Raw genomic sequence first — 21,666 nt, 5'->3', positions numbered from 1 at the left:
CTGCCCACAAATACTCAAATTGAAAGATTTACTTGGTCACAAAAGCTATCTTTATCCATGACGAAACAAATATAGACACAAAAATGCTGAGAAAAGCAGAAGCTAGGAAATTTCACTTTGCACCAGAAAATATTGTCACACTGAATTCCAGAAATTACTGCTGTCAATCAAATTCAGCTCATAGTTGGGAGTTGAGAACATCTATTTTGGATTTTAGGTATAGAAACCTACAAATGTTTCTGCTGTTGCCAACATGTCTAAAATTAATACATTAAACGTGTGAGCTTTGAAACTGAACATGTATGACTTGATAAGGCTCAAGAAACATAACGCAGTATTTGCATAGATAACTCAGTGTTGGTGGTAATAAGTGGCAACACAGTGACCAGATTACTGGCAGCCTGGAAACAATCAACATGGAACAAATCTCAAACATGGTTGTTTAAACAAATACTGTTATCAAAGGCAGTTTAGTAAGATATTATTTTCATATCTACATAGGGAAAATGAGAAGCAAGCAAGTCAATCTGGCATTTTGTATAAAAACACGTCAACTGCCAAATGTCAAGATGCCATCCATTTCTTTTCAAATTCTATTTCAAGTAAGATGGAAAGAGTACACAATCTATTTTTCTTGACACTCCATTCTGTCACCTCCAAAAACAAGCCTATCTTTGTTTAATACTCCAAAAAAAAAATGATTCCAAGAGCAACATGAAATGCACGCAGATAGCCAGAAGAGAACAGATGGTAACAGTTAAGTATTATGTCACTACAGACATCCCCATACATAACAGGTGAACTATCACCTTTATTACTTTCTATCATCTCCATCATATTGCTAAATTTCAGTTGCTGTAGTCAAATAGTAGCAAATGAAGAGCTTTAAGAACTTTCTCTTTTCCATCAGTGGCAGTTGACAAATCTGAAATATGATGCACGGCAACAGTGCCTTCGATTTTCAGGAATATAATATGGGATTCAAACTAGCTCAGACAGAAGAGGCATCCCATAGCATTGCAGTACTCCAGCAGAAGCTTTCCTTCTAACATGCTTAAGCTGGATTCCCTACTTAATGAAGCATCTTCCTGGCACTCTGGTGCTTCTAAGATCCAGAGAGCCTCAATCACCATGTTTTAAACTTCAAAAATCAACAGCAATTGCGGGGTTCGGGTACAGCTCCAACTTTTCATCAGTGAATCTCAAAAAGAATCTTAAGCTTCTCAACTACACATTTCACACCACTCCAGCAGCTGGAGGAAAACATGTGGGTTGTACACATTCTCAGTTGCAGGATCATCTCATGAGTAAAACAGCCCTCGCTAGTTTTGTAGTTGCCAACACATCACATGATTGCCAACATACTATAATTTTATGATACTTTTCTTAGATAACATCTAAGAAGTCCATAAGAAGGTTTAACGTTACTGTAACATTTGTTTAGTGCTGTATCTAGCACTCCCAGCAGCTGACCACAAAAGGGATTTTGCCCCCAGTTTTAAAAACATGGTGGTAACGTAATGCACGAGAACACACAGGGACCTGTGAGGGGAGGTTGGCCAGTGAGGTCATTAGAAAACAGGGATGCCTATTTCTGGAATCATGGCAAGGGAAAACTCCATTTTCTTGATACGACTGCCAACACTGATGCTGTATCACTGAGGTACAACTTGGCTAGAGATAGGTTATCTTGTTTTATTCCCACCACATCTGGGACACAGATCTAAGAACTCTCTATCCCCTTCTTATGACCATTTTGCAAAGTTTAAAGACAGAAATGTCAGCTCGACACTAACGAGAGGTGAAGACATTCCTTTAAATGATTGCAAAAAATGACAGGTTAGTACATAAACCTCTTACATAAACCACTCAAGATAATCCAGCATTCTTCACCACAGAAGGTCTTTGAGGAGTCAGAACAGCTCATATCAGAGTATCAGTATTTGGAGCCTCAGTCCCTACAGTATTACAGTTACATGTTTGAAAAATTCAGGGCCAGAGCCTCAGGAGTGTGAGGTACAATACTTCCATCAGGATCAATAATTTCATCACCTGCTCTGATGACTATATTAATGTCATTGGTCTCAGGACTAATATTGCCGAAGTCCTTCAACATCATCAGTAGAAAGAAGATTAAGTTCTGCTGTGTGGATCCTTGACTTTCTCCCATCTACCTCAGGATAATATTGTATATAAATAAAAGATCACAAAATACAAGTACCTTGCTTGCCCCTTCTATGTGGCTAGTGAACCTGGATCTACAAGGATTCAAAGAAATATGGATTCAAATATAGCAAATGAAGTCTTACTTAACTGTTGCTGGATCTCTAGCTCCTCTACTATCAGGAAATATCTATTTTAATGAAGGAGTAAAATCAACTCCATCAGCTCTCAACCAGATTTAGCTCATTAAAAAACAGCCACTGTCTGAAGTCTGAAGGCTCAGCGACTTCTGCAAGTCACATAACATGCAGACTCCAACTCTCCTGTTGGAAATTCAAGATCCACCTATTGCCACCTGCACATTTTCTAGTTTGTAACAAGAATGTGTGAAAATGAAAACCTAAATCCCAGATGGATTAGGCATATACAGTATTGCAACCAGAAGGAAATCATCAGCTCAGTATGATTAAGTATAATAACCAACCAGGTGCAACAGCATGTACATCACTTGCTTACCTTCCTGAAGACTAGGATGTATTACTTGCTTATGCCTCAACGTCTTCAGCTCTTCCATCAATTCCTTTTCCAGCACATGTATTCTTGCTTGACAATCTGCTCAAAAAATAAAAAAGAGAGAATATATAAAAAAAATTTACCATGCAAAAAATTGACTTAATTATTAATTTTTCAGTGTGTCTTTACAAATTCCCTTATTGCAGGGAAGAGCCGCTCACAAAAAAATAGAAAAATGTACCTGGATCACTTGTAGTCAACAGAGGAGCCTGAAGATTCTGTGACTCTTCTCCTCCAGCTCTATCAACAGTGTTAATGTCAAGAGCTTCCTAGACGCATAAAGAGGCTTGAGTAAGTGTAAGATCCCTTAAAACACTTAGACGCAAACCGGGACACATCAAATTGTCAGCAAGTATTCAAAACTTGAGACTGATTAATAAAAAAGTATGAATTGTTTTATACAGAACTCTAGATCGCACTACTTTTCCCTAAGCTCCTAAGTAAGTAAATGTTATGAATAACATAGGCACAAGATAAGGACGGATTTGGAAAGAGGCCACAAATCTCCGAACTCAGTTTAAAACAAAATATACCTCCAGTTGCAAGCAAAAAGGGCTTAAAAATGAGACATTATTATAAAAGCTTATCAACAACAGTGAGGTTTTACCTTTGATGCAAAGGACACAAAAAGGACACCGTCAACATCTTCAAGGTCTGGTTTAACATCTGGAAGGATATTCCCAGGCCCAAGAGAGGTGTTCTTGCTTGTTATTACAGTTTTCCCTATACCTTTAGGTGGTCGACCAGCCTTGGAAATTTTCAGTTTGCGTGGCCTTCCTCTTTTAGTTGTAACTGATGATAGGGTGCTTTGATTGTTACCAGAGCCTTTGATGGACATAGGATTTTTCAGTATACCAGGCCTTCTTCTGCTACAGATCTCTTTGTCTGAAAAGTCACAATTTACTGAGCCCCTGAGATTAAGATTAGGTGATTTGGATAGAGTCCACTGGGCCTCTCCAATTGAAGAGTATTTCTGTGACATTTTACTCCCAGGAGATTCTTTTTTTGTAACTAACTCCTCAGTGACAGTGCCTGAGTAAGAGTCTTTGTGATTTTCAAAACACACAGGCAAAGAATCCAGGATTGCACTCAAAGGGGACTTATCCTTCTTGCAAGAGGAAAGCATGGTCTGTGGCAACTCAGATATCTTCACTGTGCTCTTTGTGACTGCACAAGGTTCTAAATAGACCACAGGCATCTTACCACTATCCAGTTTTAACATTTTTGCTTTGGCAACACCTGAAGGACTGGTCAGCATACGCTTCCTAGACCTGAATTCTCCATCAGTTCCATCTGTTTCACGGCGTCTCATTAGGTGTTTCTGTACAATGGGATCATCATCATCAGTGTTGGAATACTCATCAGTTTCTTCATCCGTGTCTTCCTGTTTCACAGTTATACCTTGTATGCAAATATTTGACTCATAGTCATAGTCATCTGCTGGTTCCTCTTTAATGACTACATTAAAGTGTCCGTTTGGGTCCAACGGAGATGCCACACGAGAAGTGCTTTCATAACTGCTAGCAATGGGACTGGGGTGGAAGGGAGGGGACAAAACCAAAACACAACATAAGATCTTTATCAAATCTCTTCCTTTACTGAAATTCCATTATCTCATATAATCCTGGGTTACATATTGTAAAAACCTTCCAAAATGCTCCCAGATGCGGGTCTGCCAAATTAGCTGTCATTTACAAGCTTACATTTTTAGAAGTAAGCACTCAAAAAACCCTAAGAAATTGCCATCATTAAGAACAATTCAATTTCTTATCTGAAGGCAGCAGCACAACTTCCTTCCCTTCTACTATCAGGGCGACATTTGTCTTATTTCCTCTTTCACTCAGCATGAACTTATGCTAAGCTGTCATGTTTGAAATGCTCAAAAGTGGCCTTTTGACGTGTATCTTGTTAAGACACTAAAGCCATTGTGCTTGTAAATAAGAAGCCAAGTGAGTGTTTAATGCACTAAAATTTTAGTTAATTCATCCTGAAACCACATACAGACAATTCCTAAGTTCAACTGCTGTTTGAACACTTACAGAATGTTAATATCCTGGTGAATCTTGCTCCATTTTCACCAAATCTGAGTACTAACCTAACCAGAATTCAATATGTCATGCATTAAATACAGAACACTAACAGTGCAGGCAGTTACACTTTGATGATGGGCTCCTTGAGGGTCAGACACATCAGTCAAAAAACTGCAATCAGCAGTTTTTTAAAGTGTATCAGAAGTTGGCTCCTCATCATAAGAGAAAACAGCTAAAAATGAAATCAGGTATGAAATCAGAAACTCATATTCACAGTGAACCTCAGAAAAAAGTCAGAACTTATTTACTAAACGTATGATCTGATATTCCAATACTCTTTATATATATTTTGAGACACTACATAGAACTTTAATTATATTAAATTATTATTCAAATTTTCAACTTTGTTATTGAAATGTTATTAAAAATAATACTACTTGTTAATTATAACAATTTCAAATATAATTTAACATAATTGTAATAATGCTATATTATATAGAGAGTGAATGTTGCTTTACATATACTGGGTGTATATATGTATGTGTGTCTATTTTATTATTAATATTATCCATCCGTACCCCTTTAAAGAATGACTATGCTCAGTTGAACCCACAGCTGGGATTGAGGAAGGGGAAAACAAGTGGATGAAGAGGCTGCTTCCTCCTTCTGCAGATGGAGGACATACTTTAGGGAGAAAAGCTGGGACGCACAAGAGTCGTAACATGGAGCTGGGAGTCTTCACCTTGAGAAGAAAGACTGCAGTGTTAAAACAGGGAGCTGACTATCAAGATACAGATTTATATCTTTACATATAAAATCCTAAAGAACAAGAGGGAAGGTATCTAAAAAACTTTCTGCGTTCAGGACACTAAGTAAACAGCATTAAGCTTGAAGAACAACCTGCCTTATGAGGGAATAGCAGGCAGCAGCAGAGTTTTGTCTACTGTCTTGTTTAGTCTACTGTCGTCTCTGGACAATGAGTTTCCTACTAGAAAGTTTCTAGCTATCATTTAATTAATAATGTCAAATGTAAGATTAAAAAGTCCTTGTAAGATTAAAACCCCTTTTTTCGTCTGTGAGTTAACTGTCAAATTCAAAGACAAACCACTTATAGGTTATTGGCAACTGAAAATCACATTACAGCTAGAGGTTGATTCAGTACAGCTGATTCACAATTAAAAGTGAATGTACCTGCTCCTCTATCTTAAAATTCTCAAAAATAAAGAGACAAAAAACCCTAAAAAACTTACAGGCCAGGAATAAATGTCTCACCTGAGTTCTATTGTTTCTGGTTGGAAGCCCAGTAAAGCCTGGACTTCCCTAGTAATTTTCCTGTATCCTTTGCAAGGTGTGTATATGTAAGCTAAGGATTACCTTTCTATAAGGGATCTGGACAGTATCCAAACCAAAGAAGCCCAGCTGTAAAATTGAAACTTCTAGACACAAATATTGTTTTATTCTGCATATTGGAACCAGGCCAGATGGTGACAAGAGTGATGTATCACCCACATATACATATGCATGAGAATATAAAGTATTTGCACAAATCCTGAGCAGCATTTTTCTGTTTTAAAATTCTGATGCAATTATCAACTTCTTAAAGAATAAAAAACTTCCTTCTTAGCACTGAAGTCATTTCATTTGGCCCTTAGTTTGTGAAATTATGTGCAACCTAAGTAGTCACAAACTTCTCTTCCTCTCATCTATGGGCAAGAAAGTCTGTCCTCTCAAAATTCTCAGTTTAATCCAAGATCTGATAAAATAGTGAAATAGTGTCTTAACTAGCTCTTTCTTTGCCTGATATGGAACAATGCTCATATTCAAACCATCTTCCTTACAGCCCAAGTAATTTATTTGGCACCCTCGCAACAGAACAGTAAAAGCAGAGAAATTGCTTCTTACATTTTGCCAAATTAAAAATCATTAAGCTGCTCATTTTTTGAAAGTACCAAGACATATCAATTTTTTTAGGCACATCATTTCAAAATATACCAGAGGGGAAGGGGGGGAAAAATTTGATGTCTTGTGGAATTAATCTAGCAACCTGTGGCCGAGGTTTGAAGGATGATCACTTGCCTTTCTCTCCCAAAAGAAAGGCGAAGAAGTAAGAAAAGCAAACTGTCAAGAGTCAAGACAACTAAATCATAAAAACAAGACTAATTGATAATTAAAAATCCCACAGAATTTTTATTTTTGAAGCAAGAAGTGTAAAAGACCTTGGAAAGGAGAAACGGTAGATTAACCTGAAACACTTAAGAACCAGTAAATTTTGTTTGTGGCTCCTTCCATGGCCCAAACATCTGAGTGTTTCCAGGCATAAGCATTCCTATAGAAGCGCCCAAAACTTGAATTAAACATTTATTTTCTTTACAACACACCTGATTAGACTAAACATACTATCAGACCACAGAAGAAAAATACAAAAAAAGTCCACATAGTACCTTGTATGAAGATAAATAGTCCTTTACTTCTAAAATCCTCTAATAACTCAGGATTAAAATTACTCTCAGGTATATGTAACCTTTTACATAGTTCCATTCTCAAAAACGTCATAAGAATTGACTATTGGTGGGAAGTACCACGCTCTACAGCATTAGGAACTCCACTTCTTTTATCTGAGAGGTAGCAGTTCCCAACTTCTGTCTCTCACCCAAACCTAAACTCAGCAGAAATCAATACCCTGCATAAAAGCAAGATAGAGCCTATGAACTGCTACTAAGAGCTTGCCTGCCACAAAAAACTATTGCCCGGTCTTCATTAACATGTAAATATTAATGTGCTTAGTTTGATAAATAAAAATGCCACGGGCTCAATGCTGTCCTTGAAAGGCTAACATATTTATAAACTCAATGACATGGCACAAAAATACTGTGAACAGATCAGAAATAAAAAGGAGAACTACTGTTCCGAAAAACTCCAGCATATACAAAGACAATTTGCCATTTCTTGGATAAGATCAATTTTCTCTTTCCAAGTGTTGAATTTTACTTTTTCACACAGATTACAAAAACCTAAAATAAAAAGCTGGACAATGCTTAAAGGTAGTTCTAGGATGGTGGTAACAATTATTCATCAAATGGCACGTGCTTCCAAGCCTAGACAACAGAAAGATCCTTTGCAGTCTTTTCCTGTCTGTGCAGCTTTTAGCACATTTCAGAGATAAAATGCCTTGGAGGCAAAACCAAGGAAGGCATCTAACATGCTCTGGACCAAAAGAAATAAAGTTTGCCAATTTGCATTATATATTTTTAGGAAGGTCCTTGAGTCCTTAAAACAATGGTTTTCATTCCTTTGAAATAAACAGTTCTCCAAATAATCTGGTTCAATTACCCTCTCCAGGAAAATAAAGTATCGCTATGAAGGCAAAATAAACCTGTCAATAATTATTTTCCGAGTTTTACTTCCAATATGAAAAGTTATCTAAACGCTTCTCCATGCTGTATTCTTAGGAACTAAAGAAAGCCCATCCTCTCTGTAATCAGTGTGCTTTCAGTCTTTAAAGTGGGTTACAAGACAATTTTGGGGGAATATAAGAAGTCTAGATGTTCTTCTTCCTAACAGACTGACACTGGAAAATACTGCAGAAGAAAGGTTAGGACACTCTAGATCTCAAAACAATTCTAGTACTCAAGAATTATTGCAATTAAACTCAATAAAGCGTCAAGTATGGAGAACTTTGTAAATTGAAGTGACAAAGTGACATGAAGCAACATGTCACTTTTATTTTATTATACTCTTTTTATTTCTTCACATTCAAAGTACGTCTAGCATCTCTTGACACACATTAACTATTCAATGTCTGCTCTGTTCTATTGCTTAGATTTTGAAAACTAAGTGAAAGAGCAGTAAAATAATAGGTTTTGCCAGGCTTGCTTTAGCAAAAGGAAGTTATTCTGAAGCATTTCTGTGAGTGCAGATTCTCCTACCTGACAGCAAATATGAGGCAACTGACTACCAACAGGCAGGCTACCTCACACTACTTTGTGGAATAAAAGAATTCACACCAAGCAGTTATTGACAAAACAGTGGTGTGCTGCCAACTACAACTGCCTTGCAGCAATCCCTATACATACCCAACCTGAACACCCACACGCACCACACACCATCCATTAATGCAAACTGAAGCTACATAGACAGCACGTCACTGGGGCAAGCAACCCTAAAAGGAAAGGTAGTGTTTTGATGACTGCAATGTGCTATTTAAAACACTGAAAAAATAAATTTAGCCTTCTAAAATGCTAAGAGGGTTAAGAGAAATCCCTCGACACTTCTTAACAAAGGGAGCTAAAGCAACACAGAAAATAATATTGAACTCTTGCACTCCTCAAAGACCTTAGAAAGCCCAGACTGTTAAAGATTGTTCGAGCAAAGAAAAGCTTATAGTAATACTAAGTGTTCTTCCATTTCAGGTCACGCAACTTTTAGTTGTAAATCTGTACACTGAGCATCCTGTTATTTGTTTACCAAACATCCCACTCAACCAGTATTTGTACCAAAAATGCAGTGTTAACCCACCTTTCAGAGACTTCTTGTTTTAGGTTTGGCATAACACCTGAAGACAGGTCAGTGTCCAGGAGACCCAGAAAGTCTCCTTGTTCATTAAAGGACTCTTTGTTAAGCTTGATGTCTGATGGGTTTTGAACAATCAGCGAAGAATCTAAACTTCTCTGATGCACTTCTAATGCATCAACTTCAGCAGGGCGACCACAAATGCCAGCAGCACTAAAAACGTCACCTCCCTCCAATTCCAAGTTACTGTTCTGTTTCACATCACGCTGAGGTCGACTATTCAACCCATCATCTCTGAATCCTTTAGCAAATGGATTGTAATCTATTTTCAGCTGGGTAATCTGGATGTTCTGGTAGGCTGTAACTGCGAAGAATTCTGTCTGTGGAAAGGTAAATGTATGGACATCAGGGCCATTAAGTTGAATTACTTCTGTGGCTTTGTTTGCAGGCACCAAGTGAAGTCGTGGCAGATAACGGTGCATAGAATGCAAGATTATGTGACCCTCCTGGTCCAGGGTATTGTTGGTAAGTTTAAGTTTGTAGAAGGACACCGGCTGGTGCATCCAGAACTGGCCAGTGGAAGGTGATTCTGGATGAATAAACACTCGCCCAAGAACATGTGGTTCTGCCTTCCCACTGGGCTCCCACCAACGGCCATTCCATTTGTATCGGTGATTATCCACAGGGGATATGTCCATGACTAGGATGTACTTCTGACTGGAATTCAGACCTGTAATCCAGTATCGGCAATACGGGAACATGCGCCTCCCTTGCTTCGTCAGAATCATCTCTGTGTTGCGATGGTAGAATTCATTCCACATGCTGTTGTTATCCAGCGTGACAGTAATGCCCCCTGAGACACAGTCAGCTGGGAGGCAGGTCTTGACTCTGGGTTTTACTGGAGTTGATACACTGTTGGCGAGAGCACAAGCATCGCGGTTTGCTACTAGGATTCCTTGGTCAGCTTTTCCATTTCCCTGCTGTTGTTTCAAGATGACAAAAAAAGCAGGTGCTGCACCAGACACAGTCCCGCCATCCTGGCTAGCCAAGACAATTTGCTGTTTCTCCATGATGAGCACTCTCACGAGCTCAAATCAAACGCGAATTCTACACGGTTCTGATGATCTTTTATGTGTGTTCAACATCCTGGAAGAAAAGGAAAACACAGTTAAATATATTCCAATACATTCTAAGAAAGTAATTAAGTCTTGTGAGACATCCTTTTTGTAATAGTTTTCCACATTAAAAACTTGAAAGATAACCAGTACTATAAAATAGAACATTAGGATGTAATTAGGATGTAACAAATCAAGGTTGCATGAGTGTATGTAATTTCCACCTTAAAGACATGGGGGGCCAGTAGACCTTTAAACAGCATTTTCATATATGCTTTGCCACAACAGAATGTCTTGGTTTGCTTGGTATTTCAAAGTGCTCTTTTTTCTGGCATTGCCTCAACTCTTCAGATCATTTCCTTAACAACATTTGCCAAAAGTTTCCAGGAGAGCAAATGACACATTTCTGACATAGAGGCAAAAGTCTTGCCAGAAAGAAGGAGTTCCCTGAGGTCTAAAACTTCCCAAAAATTTGAAGAAGGAAAAGAAAAAGAAATGTTAAAAACATTTTTGTTGAATTTCTTTATTGAAAATTACTAAGTTTGTGTGGTTGGAATTTCTTTGCTTACACCCCTCCCCACCCCAAGAACTTCTACTTGTCTGTCAAAGGCAGAGACAAAAAGAAGGGAAAAAACAGTTCAAATGAATAAGCTTTGGAAAAAGATAGACAAACTAACCCCCAAAAGGCCATGAAGCTAAGATTAAATGGATTAATGTGAAGCACTGGGTCTCAGCTACCTTTATCTTCTGAGTTCTGGAAATAATTTAAATCAAAAAAGAAATACTTGTACTGTTATGATTAGTATAATCACTGTTACTGTTATCTGCATATACACAATTCCATTGTTGTGTGTCTACCTCCTAGGTTAACGATTATGTCATCCACAACAAAAGATCATAAACTACTTCCTTTTTCAAACAGCCTGTACATTTATGTGTGTGAAAATTTAAAACAAGCACTTCTGGTAACCATGAGAATGCTATTCCCACATCCAGATGTCTGCATTTTGATCCTTATTACAGGTGGAATACAATACTGACAAAAAATGATTGATTCTTGTATCAAAAGTCTAGTTGGTGGGAATCAGAGATCACAGTAAATCACCACTGCTAGAAGTTGAGATGCATCCCAGGGTCCTGAGGGAACTAGCTGATGTGCCAAGCCACTCTGCATAACATTCAAAACGTCATGACAGTCGAGTGAAGCCCCACGTGACTGGAAAAACGGAAATATCGCACCCGTTTTTTAAAAAGGGTAGAAAGGAGGACCCTGGGAACTACTGATCTGTCAGGCTCACCTCTCTGTACCTGGGAAGATCATGGATCAGATCCTCCCAGAAGCTGTGCTACGGCACATGGAGGACAGGTGATTTGGGACAGCCAGCATGGCTTCACCAGGGGCAAGTCCTGCCTAACCAATCTAGTGGCCTCCTACAAAGGAGTGACTACATTGGTGGACAAGGGAAGAGTTATGGATGTTGTCTATCTGGACTTTCATAAAGACTCTGACACAGTTCCCTGTGACACACTACTTTAAATTGGAGAGAAATGGATTTGGTAGGTGGACTGTTTGGTGGATGAGAAATTGGCTGGATGGTCACATCCAGACAGTAGTGGTAAATGGCTCAATGTCCAGATGGACATCAGGACAAGTGGTGTCCGCCGGGGGTCCATATTGGAAAAATGAGTGGTAAAGCTAACATGCTTAAATGATGGGATGCCATTCAAAGGGACACGGATGAATAAACATTTAAGAGAAGTGGTTCAAAAAGACCAAGTGCAAAGATGCTGCACCTGGGACAGGGCAACCCCCCGCATCAATCCAGGCTGGGGGATGAACAGATGGAGAGTAGTCCTGCTGAGAAGAACCTGAGGGTGCTGTTGGGTGAGAGGCTGGACATGGGGTGGCAATGAATGTGCACTTCAGCCCAGAAACCAACCGTGTTGCACCAAAATGGGCTGCGCTAAAAGCAGTGTGGCCAGCAGGTCAAGGGAGGGGATTCCGCCCCTCTGCTCTGCTCTGGTGAGACCCCACCTGGAGTGTTGCAACCAGCTCTGGGGTCATCCCCAGAACAGGAAGGATATTGGTCTTTGGGAATGAGTCCAGAGGAAGTCACCAAGATATTCAGAGGGCTGCAACACCTTGCCTGTGAAGACAGGCTGAAAGAGTTGGGGTTGTTCAGCCTGGAGAAGGCTCTGGGGAGCCTTTCAGTACCTAGAGGTGACCTAGAATATGGAGAGGAACTGTTTGCAAAAGCATGCAGTGATAGGACAAGGGGGAATGGCTTCAAAATGAAAGACAGTAGGTTTAGTTTGGATATTAAGAAGACATTCTTTACTGTGAAGGTGGTAAGGCACTGGAACGGATTACTCAGGAAACTGTGAATGCCCTATCCCTGGAAGTGTTCAACACCAGGCTCGATGGGGCTCAGAGCAACCTGGTCTAGTGGAAGGTGTCCCTGGCAGGAAGGCTGGCTCTAGGTGACCCTTAAGATTCCTTCCATTCCCAACCATTCTATGATTCTATGAGTTAGCTGCTGGAAAACAATCATAATTTTTTCCAGAGAATTAAATTTACAAGTTTTAAATGAACTGGATATTTAATAAGACACGTTTACTTTGTTAGGACTGGGGTATGGCAGGAAGAAACACTCCTCTGTGCAAACCAGCTGCCACATGCATGTGGCAAATGACCTCAAGCTCAGGAAGCAATTTATACCCCATGATAAATGTTCTGGACACCTAGGAAATAGGAGAAATTTATTTCCACCCTTTATACTTCATACTTTAAAAGTCAATGTAAAAGTTAAATCAGAGGAAATAAACCAAAACTGTTCGCACAGATTTTAATACCTGAGAAGTCACAAGATTTGGTTTTCAGTTTTAGTTTCCAGAGGAAATTTTTCCCCACAAACATATCCACAACCACCTACCCGCTGAGAACTCCTTAAGAGAGTCTAGGATACAAAATGAATTAGCTGTTCAAAATCATCTTCATATTTTCTAATTTAAGAATGTTGCTCTGCTTTTTCAGCAGATCACATATTAAGTCCCAGCAACGCAGAAAGCTATCCCCAAAATAATTTTTTTCATGTTCATCTATACAAACACAACAGAAAAATAAATCTCAAATATACAGAGAGGAGAGAAAGAAATCATAGCCTAAGTTGTATGTGGTTTTCCATCAACTTACCCTCTCTATATACACATACAACACATTCATATGTATAGTGAATGTACAGTCACAGAGTGAGTTCACATTATTCTCTCCAATATATACCACAATTGTATTGCCTTATGAAGGAAACAAACTACTGAAGTGATTTCAAATCTGGTTTAAGATATGCAGAAGGCCTGTACCTTTAAATCTACTTGAGGTAGAACTTACACCTACCAAAACAAAAAATCAAAAAACCTCAATAATCATGTACTCAGCAAAAATTCTATGCATATAAAGACCTACTGAGCAACAGTTACAGTTATTTCTGCCACCAGTGCCACACACAGTATCAAGTCAGTCGAAGATGTGTGTGGTTATAAAGTGATTATGTGCAGATAGAGTAGCCAAAACGTGTTACTTCAGTGCCAACACGGCCTACTACACGAGCAATTTCACACATTTTGTTACACTCGGTCACACACACTGGCCTGTTTTGTTACAGCACATAGACTCTAATCTAGTATTTCAGGAAAAATGAGTGTATTTGTTGAAACCGAAGTTCTAAACAGCTTCAAGTATTTCCCTTCTCTAAACGCAGACGCTGTACTGGAGAAGCAGCACCCAGCCAGACAGCAGCGGCCAAACACGCTCCAAGTCGCACCAAGACACGCTCAAAACGGGACAATCGGAAGTGAGAACGTCCGTCTCAACAAACAAACACACAAACTAACCCAAACTCCCCGCCCCGCGGACGGGACCGCGGCCCCGCGGTCGTCGCTCCGGGCCGGGCGGCGCCCGGAGGCACCGCGGGAAGGGGACCGTCGGCGGCGCGCGAGCCCCGGGGCGGCCCCGCCCGCCGCCACCGCCGCCGCGAGCCCCGTGACGCGCGCCCAATGGCAGCGGGCACCGCGCGCGGCGCTCCCATTGAACACCCACCCACCGAGCGAGCGAGAGAGCGATCCAGCACCCGCAGGGGCCGCCCCGGGTACCGCGGCGAGAGACGAGTGCGCCCCGCCCGGGGCAGGTGGAGTCATGGTCGTGGGCCGAGCGCCGCGCTTGTCGCTCTGAAGGCTCTCCGCCCCCCCGTCCCCCTCCCTGCTGGACGGGCCCCAGCCAGAAGCCCATGGACGGGGGCCGGCAGCTGTCACCCGCGGCAGCCGCCCGGCAGCGGCGGGGGCCGGAACCACCGCCCGCGCCGGCGGGCAACGGGACCGGCGCACGTGTGGAAACCGCGCCGCCCTTCGCCGAGACCCGGCGCGGCCCTTCCCGGCGGGGCGAGCTCTGCCGGCGCTCCCGAGGCGGTCCGCGCGCAGCGGCGCCTCGCGTGGCCGGAGGGGCGCGGCCGTTGGGCCCGGTCCCGGCCGCCTCGTGCCCGCGCCTGGTGTCAATTTTCGCAGTTCGGGCGGCGGGTGCGGAGCGCGCGGGGAGGCGCGCGGGGCTCGCACGCGACGCGGCCGCTGCCCCCGGCGCGGCCCCGCTCCCCGGTCGTTACCGTGCGCGAGGCGCGCGCGGCCTCCCGCTTCCTTTCTCACGCGGACCGTGTGTCCGCCAGCTGGGGACAACGTGCGTGCGCACCGCGCTGACGTCATCGCGCCGCAGCGCGCGCAGGCGCGCCGTAGGCTCGCGCCCCCCTCCCTCCCGCCTGCCCGTCACGTGCCCGCGCCGCGCGCAGGGCCCGCCGCCCGACCCGGCCCGGCCCGCGCAGCGCCGTGCGCGGGGGGAACCTTCTCGAACGGGCGCGCGCGCACCGCTCACGCGCCGGCGGTGGACGAGGCACCGCAGGGCTCCCCGCGCGCAGCCCCGACCCCGCCGCGGCCGCGCAAGGGGCGCGCGCGAGGCCCCTGGGCACACAGCGCCCCCCAGCGGGCGCGCTCTGCCCCGCAAGCCCCGGCGGCACCGCCCAGCCATCCCCATTCCCAGGGCAGGGGCCGCCTCCTCCGGGAAAGGAGAACCGCTCTCCTCGGCGCAGAGAAGGCGCAGCTCGCCTGCCTGCACTCGGCAGCGTTGCCGCCGACGGGAACTAGCCTCTTCCCCGGGAAACCCTCAGTCGAGGAAGCAACGCTGAAGCCGGAGGCAGCGATGGTCTCCCTCCCTCTGGCAAAGTTCCCACTGACCCGCCAAGGCTAGGGACAGAATTTGACCCTGCACCACCCTGACCGTCAGAGGGCTGACGCAGCCCTGTCACACCGGGCCCTGTGCAGAGTCACAGACTCGCTGATGAACGAGCGGCTCAGGACAGCCCAGGCACGACTCCGACAAAGCCCCCCCGAACTCAGCACCCCACCGAGCAGGGGCCACCCCGACGCTCAGACTGGCAGGCCTTCACATACATCATGGAAATTACATGTTATAAATCAGGCATTTCTGAGCATAAGCCCACTAAACCAGAATTCTGAATGTTAAGAGAATTCACACCAAAATGCATCGTGGCTGCAGGTAAAACACCTCCATCAAGTCCCCTATCCCCTCTTCCACTAAAGATATTCATTTTACAATACTGCATCCATTATGGATCCATTAAGGAAAGAGACCTGTGTAGTCTGTGTAAGTACTGTGTAAGCATAGTGGTGCCAGAAAGTCAAGACATCAGAGTTATTAGGGCAAAACCAAGGTCCGGACTAACCTGCAGATCCAAATTTTGCACTGACTGCTGCCTACCACAAACTGTAACTTTGACAGGGCTGCTCCTCAATTTAGGTTTTTTTGCCTGATTTGAAAGCAGGCAAAAGAAGAGCAACGTTACAAAAGGCCAACACCCCTTTGAGGGTATCTTGGAAACACAGGTTTATGCTATAGGAAATCACCTCAGAAGCACATAACTAAATGAAATACATTTCTGAGACACTTGACAAATGCGCACCAAAACAGTAACAAAGGTCTGTATGGAGGACCAGGGGAGTGCCACCAGCTCTGCATGTGCATACACACTTATGTCTCTCTAAAGGGCAAGGCCGTGTGGGTGGAGGGGTGTTGGACATCAGGTAACCAGGGCAGTCTCAGCCAGCCAAGAGACAGACAGCATGTGCCAGTGTTGGGAAGAGTAGTATGGGCTCAGGAGTCTAAGTGTCCACACACCAGCAACCAGGGAATCTGGGATCCTGGAACGAGCTACTGGGCAGATTGGTGTCCAAGGTCAGCTGCTGGAGGGTATCTACCCAGTACATACAGATATAGATATTTACATGTATATCTATGTATGTGTATATGTGTGTGATCTCCTGCTCAGACAGGGAAGGGAGCAAGATAAGGCTGTCTTTGCTGTGTTCCATTAAGTATCTGTGTGTTTGCCTGATTGGTGTGGCCAGACATGTTTTCATGTAAATGTCATGTGTGCATGTGCTCTATGTGCTTGTGCCCACCAGGAATACATTTTCAGCCTTACAACTGGTTATACCTGGGGGCGTGGAGCTGCAGCAGCCTCAAGCTGTTGGATCCAGCACAGTATTTTTCCCTTAACAAATCCAGTCAGAAATAATTACACCAATTTCAGGTATAGTCATTTTATACCTACAGCAATCACATATTCAGTATAGCAGTCATCAAGTTTTAGGGCCACAGGGTACAGACACTATTTTGTATTACCCAAAATGTTTCTGAACAGCGACGATACAGAAATAAGTCTTCTTCAGTAAGAGGGCCATTTGTATGACTAAGAGCAGACAAAGAACGGAAGAGCAGACACTGCCCACAAGCCACATGCTACAGTGATGATAAAAGAAAGAAACCAGAGACTGTTGACATTGCCAGAGATTCTGCTACAATTTTACCTAAGGCAGGTAGAAATGCTTGCCTGCAGCAAAAGTAGAACTCCCCTTTTATCAAGAGAACAGATTAACCGGTAGAAGTCACAGCAGTACTGTAGATTGCCATAGCTTAAGTAACTCAGTTCTAAGCAGCTTATAGCTGACAAGAAAGAAGAATACTGCAGTAAAGAACTACATCCCATTTAGATCAGTAGAACACCAATTGGCAGCACAGAAATTAACTGGTTTGCACCTACTGAACACTGTCCTCCATGATCAGGGAGAGTTACCTCATACTAGTCAGTAATGTGATGGTTGTATTTGAAATCATAGAATCACAGAATCAACCAGGTTGGAAAAGACCTCCAAGATCATCAAGTCCAACCCTTGATCCAACACCGCCATGGTTACTTGACCATGGCACTAAGTGCCACATCCAGTCTCACCTTAAAAACCTCCAGGGACAGTGAATCCATCACCTCCCTGGGCAGCCCATTCCAATGTCTGATTACTCTGTCTGTAAAAAATTTCTTCCTCATATCCAACCTAAACTTCTCTTGGCAGAGGTTAAGATTATGCCCTCTTGTCCTACTGCTGGTTTCCTGGGAGAAGAGACCAACGCCCATCTGGCTACAACCTCCTTTCAGGTAGTTGTAGAGAGTGATGAGGTCTCCCCTGAGCCTCCTTTTCTCCAGACTAAACAGCCCCAGCTCCCTCAACTTCTCCTCGTAGGACTTGTGCTCGAGTCCCTTCGCCAGCCTCGTTGCTCTTCTCTAGACCTGCTCCAGCACCTCAATATCCTTCCTGAACCGAGGGGCCCAGAACTGGACACAACACTCGAGGTGTGGCCTCACCAGTGCTGAGTACAGGGGAAGAATCACTTCCCTGGTCCTGCTGGCCACACTGTTCCTGATCCAGGCCAGGATGCCATTGGCCTTCTTGGCCACCTGGGCACACTGCTGGCTCATGTTCAGTTTCTTGTCAATTCAAACTCTCAGATCCCTTTCTGCTCTCCAGCCACTCTGTTCCCATCCTGTAGTTCACTACCAAGAAGTACACTCTTCTCCAAAATGCTTCTTCCAGACATATTCCGGGCTTTGCAGCACCTTGAAAGTATGAACTACAGTCTTTACAAACTGCCTTTCAGTCTGCAGTGAATCGCACCCCTCTCAGTAATGCCTACAAGCATAAAGCACGAGTTCAGGCCTACACACTACAAGTAACACAGAGACTGTAACTTTCACCACCCCGCAGCCTGGAGATTGCTAGCTGGAGCTGCAGCAACAAATTGTGTTCTTCAGCCACTGTTATGTCTAACGTATGTCCAAAAAAAAATCAGTAAAGATTCAGTAACAAATCACAAGCTGGAGGGTAACAAGGCTTTGCTGAAGATACATATGTGTGAGAGCAACACACCTTGTAGCCAGTTACACAAAACAGAATAATTGCCAACTTGTAGAAAACACAAAAGAGGTGTCTATTACATTTTTTGTTAGCAATCCCCTTTTCAGTTCAAATACAAAGATTGCTACACAAATAGATACATGACAGTATACACACTGTATACTTTGAAAGGCACTACTGCAGGAGCATTACTGGAGCATAAATAAGGCTTTCAGCTCTCAAATTCACTAGCTAAAACCGAGCACTAGCTGAAACTACACTCACTAGCTGAAAACAACAGCTATCAAAATCAACTGTGCCAACGTTACACACCCAAAGCAGCAGTCAGCAGTTTATTACAGCAGTCTACAAGTTTATTACTATGACCTGGCAGCCCTAGCAACCTTACAAAATCTCAATTTTTAGCCTTTAAAAAAAACCAAAAAGCCCTCAAACCCACAAACATTTAAAGATCTGAAAATCTAGTGATGTTACAGTCAGAAGTACTGTGCAATGTGCACACTAGAAGAGTTAAAATATAAAACCCCTGCTTTCTTTAGACAATGTTTTGCCACTCTGGAGAATGATTACCAATAGCACCCTGTTAATTCGGAAACTCTGGGCTGGATTAAACTGCATGTAGAAAGTCATTCTAGTCCCACTTCCTATGCCATACCCAGCCCCACTGGCCTCCAGCTGCTTCTCTAGGCAAGCATTGGCCTCCCAGAATTGAATGCTTATTCTACACAAACGTCTCTAATAACCTGCAGTATCTATGATAGCTCCAGACCTCTGTCCTTAGGCAACAGAATCCCCACCTCAATGTACTTTAAAAAAAGTTTATATAATGTTATTTATGATAGAAAACCAGCTTAAGTTCTTCCTTTAGCTATAGTGATGAAGTATAATTCAGTGTCAAGAAGATTAAAGATGTAAGTGTTGGTACAATCTAGCAAAAAAAGTGAGATTAAGAAAAAAATTATTGCAAGAAATGGACTGCTGTAGAGGGGAAAAATGTTTTTTTTCAGATTTAACTTTTCTTGCTGATACAAACATGCTGAGCTGAAACACATGCTCCAGCTGCAGACAGAAAGTGCTTATCCCCACAGCAAGTACGGCACAGCTTGTGCACTGCACTGCCAGATTTCAGCCCAGAGCACTGCTTTACTCAAAAACAAATTCACTTAACACTCAGAGCCCCGACTATTGCAGGACAAATAGGTGTAGTTCAAAAAGTGCTTCACCAACTGAGAGCTGCATGTCTGCAAAAGCAGCAGCTGCTATTGGAGAAACAGGGTACATACCTGGGAGGGGAGGGAGAAAAACCTGCTTCACCTCTCCAATACTTGTACTTTGCCACAAGAGTCTGAACATTAAGCCCCCTATAAAGTCAAGAATTTGTTAAACAGCATTAATCCTGCAATGTATAGTGCACAATATTCTGCACCTATCAAGAGTTACCCGAACTTTTGGGAAACACTTCCCAAACACTGAAGATTGCAAAATGGAAACACACAAACCTGGATGTGGTAGTTAGTGCCATGGTCTGGTTGGCAAGGTGGTGATAGGTCAAAGTTTGGACTTGATGATCTTGAAGGCCTTTTCCAATCTAAATGATTTTATGATTATATGAAGCATGAACCACTGATGAGAGGGCAGAGAGAAAAGCCAGCATTCATCAGAAATAAATGCTCTTTTTTAATCTGTATACAACGTGCTACACTTAAGCTAATGTATTTTACATTCCTTTCCATATTTTATCAGTCAGTGATATGCCCATTACTCATACATTCAATTAATGCTGTATTTTTTCAATATACTATTCTTTCAACTACCACAAATTATGAAACAAAATAATAAAGCAATGTTTTATGCTTTTTGCCACCCAACACTGGCAGAAACAAGCCATAATCAGCAGAAATAGCACGATTTTGATGGATTTTGGCCTTTATGGCCATCATGAGGAACACCTATCACGTATGTGAATCTTCAGTTGGGAATCTTGTCCGCATTATAGAAAAAATAAAAAAGAGGCATATAAAAAACCCCTCCCCTGAGCTCAGGACTATCATACTCATCCAGCTATTTTATAGCAATTATCATTGCTACAGAGTCACTAATGGCTCATCAAGTTATAACTACCAAGGAACCTGTACTCCCCTTTTTAGTTATGGTAAAAAGGAGAGTGATGCCAAAAAAAGTCCAGATTGTTGGTGACATGTTCCAGGTTTATATCCATATTCATTATAAACTGATTGACTTACCCTGTGGTCAGGCAGACCACACTATATTAGCAGAAAGCACTGTACTACATGAGTGAGTAAAACAGCACAATTCCATCATCAGAAGTACTTAACAGTAATTGGCTCACAATCTTGTCATTCTCCAAACTGGCTTTTCCTTAAGATAGTGACTGTAGCAATGAATGGATTTTCATTGCAGATAGGTGGCTACCACACTCATTTTCTGTCTTTTAGGCTGTTCACATCCCTTGCTGCCTTTCTGGTTTGGGCTTAATCTTACAAAGAAGACAGAAAACAAACAAACAAAAAAACCCCAAAAAACAAAACCCACTTTCTTCGGGTTGCCTTCTTCTCATAACAAGCCTTCATCAGCCTTTTCACACATATAATTTTCATTGCATTCTTCCTTATCCAGTTCAGCAAAAGATATTTCAAGGATTTATCACAGGTACTAAAACCAGCCAAAATCAAAAAGGGAAAGCGTATTCCATCTTTCTGTGGAGAGAGAAGAGCAACTCCACCACCATAACTTGATTCTTTATTCTAAGGTCACCCAGTCTTAAAGAAGAAAAAGGCAAACCCACACATCACACCACATCCTAAATTATGGAAGAACAAGACATCAAGTAAGCCTTGCTGGTGCCACAGCTAATGGCACTGTTCCCTATGCACATGCCATGGCTGAATTTTTTTAGTAGACCCTCTGCCATGTATGAAAGAGCAACCAGAAAACAGCCCCCTCTTAGA

At 42.7% G+C, this 21,666-nt stretch overlaps 1 protein-coding gene across 9 annotated transcripts in view; it reads right to left on the bottom strand.

Annotated features, from left to right (window-relative positions):
- Positions 1-21,666, bottom strand: part of MGA (MGA, MAX dimerization protein) — a 61,951-nt gene that overhangs the window by 38,678 nt on the left and 1,607 nt on the right. For 7 of the 9 annotated variants that reach the window (XM_027706650.1, XM_027706676.1, XM_027706685.1 and 4 more), the window contains exons 1-5: positions 13,671-14,270; positions 9,282-10,421; positions 3,344-4,268; positions 2,918-3,005; positions 2,680-2,775 (exon numbers count right to left, since the gene is read on the bottom strand). In XM_027706650.1, the coding sequence (XP_027562451.1) occupies positions 2,680-2,775; positions 2,918-3,005; positions 3,344-4,268; positions 9,282-10,345 (2,173 nt within the window). In that variant the 5' untranslated portion in view covers positions 10,346-10,421; positions 13,671-14,270. Of the gene's footprint in view, positions 1-2,679; positions 2,776-2,917; positions 3,006-3,343; positions 4,269-9,281; positions 10,422-13,670; positions 14,271-15,042; positions 15,128-21,666 lie in introns of those variants that run through there. The other 2 variants (XM_027706660.1, XM_027706654.1) reach the window with 2 other exon arrangements.

This window comes from Neopelma chrysocephalum, unplaced genomic scaffold (genome assembly GCF_003984885.1).
Source record: "Neopelma chrysocephalum unplaced genomic scaffold, ASM398488v2 Primary Assembly neopelma1_24, whole genome shotgun sequence".
NCBI lineage: Eukaryota > Metazoa > Chordata > Aves > Passeriformes > Pipridae > Neopelma > Neopelma chrysocephalum.
Note: the sequence above shows the minus strand (reverse complement) of the source record. Positions and strands in the feature narration are given on the sequence as shown.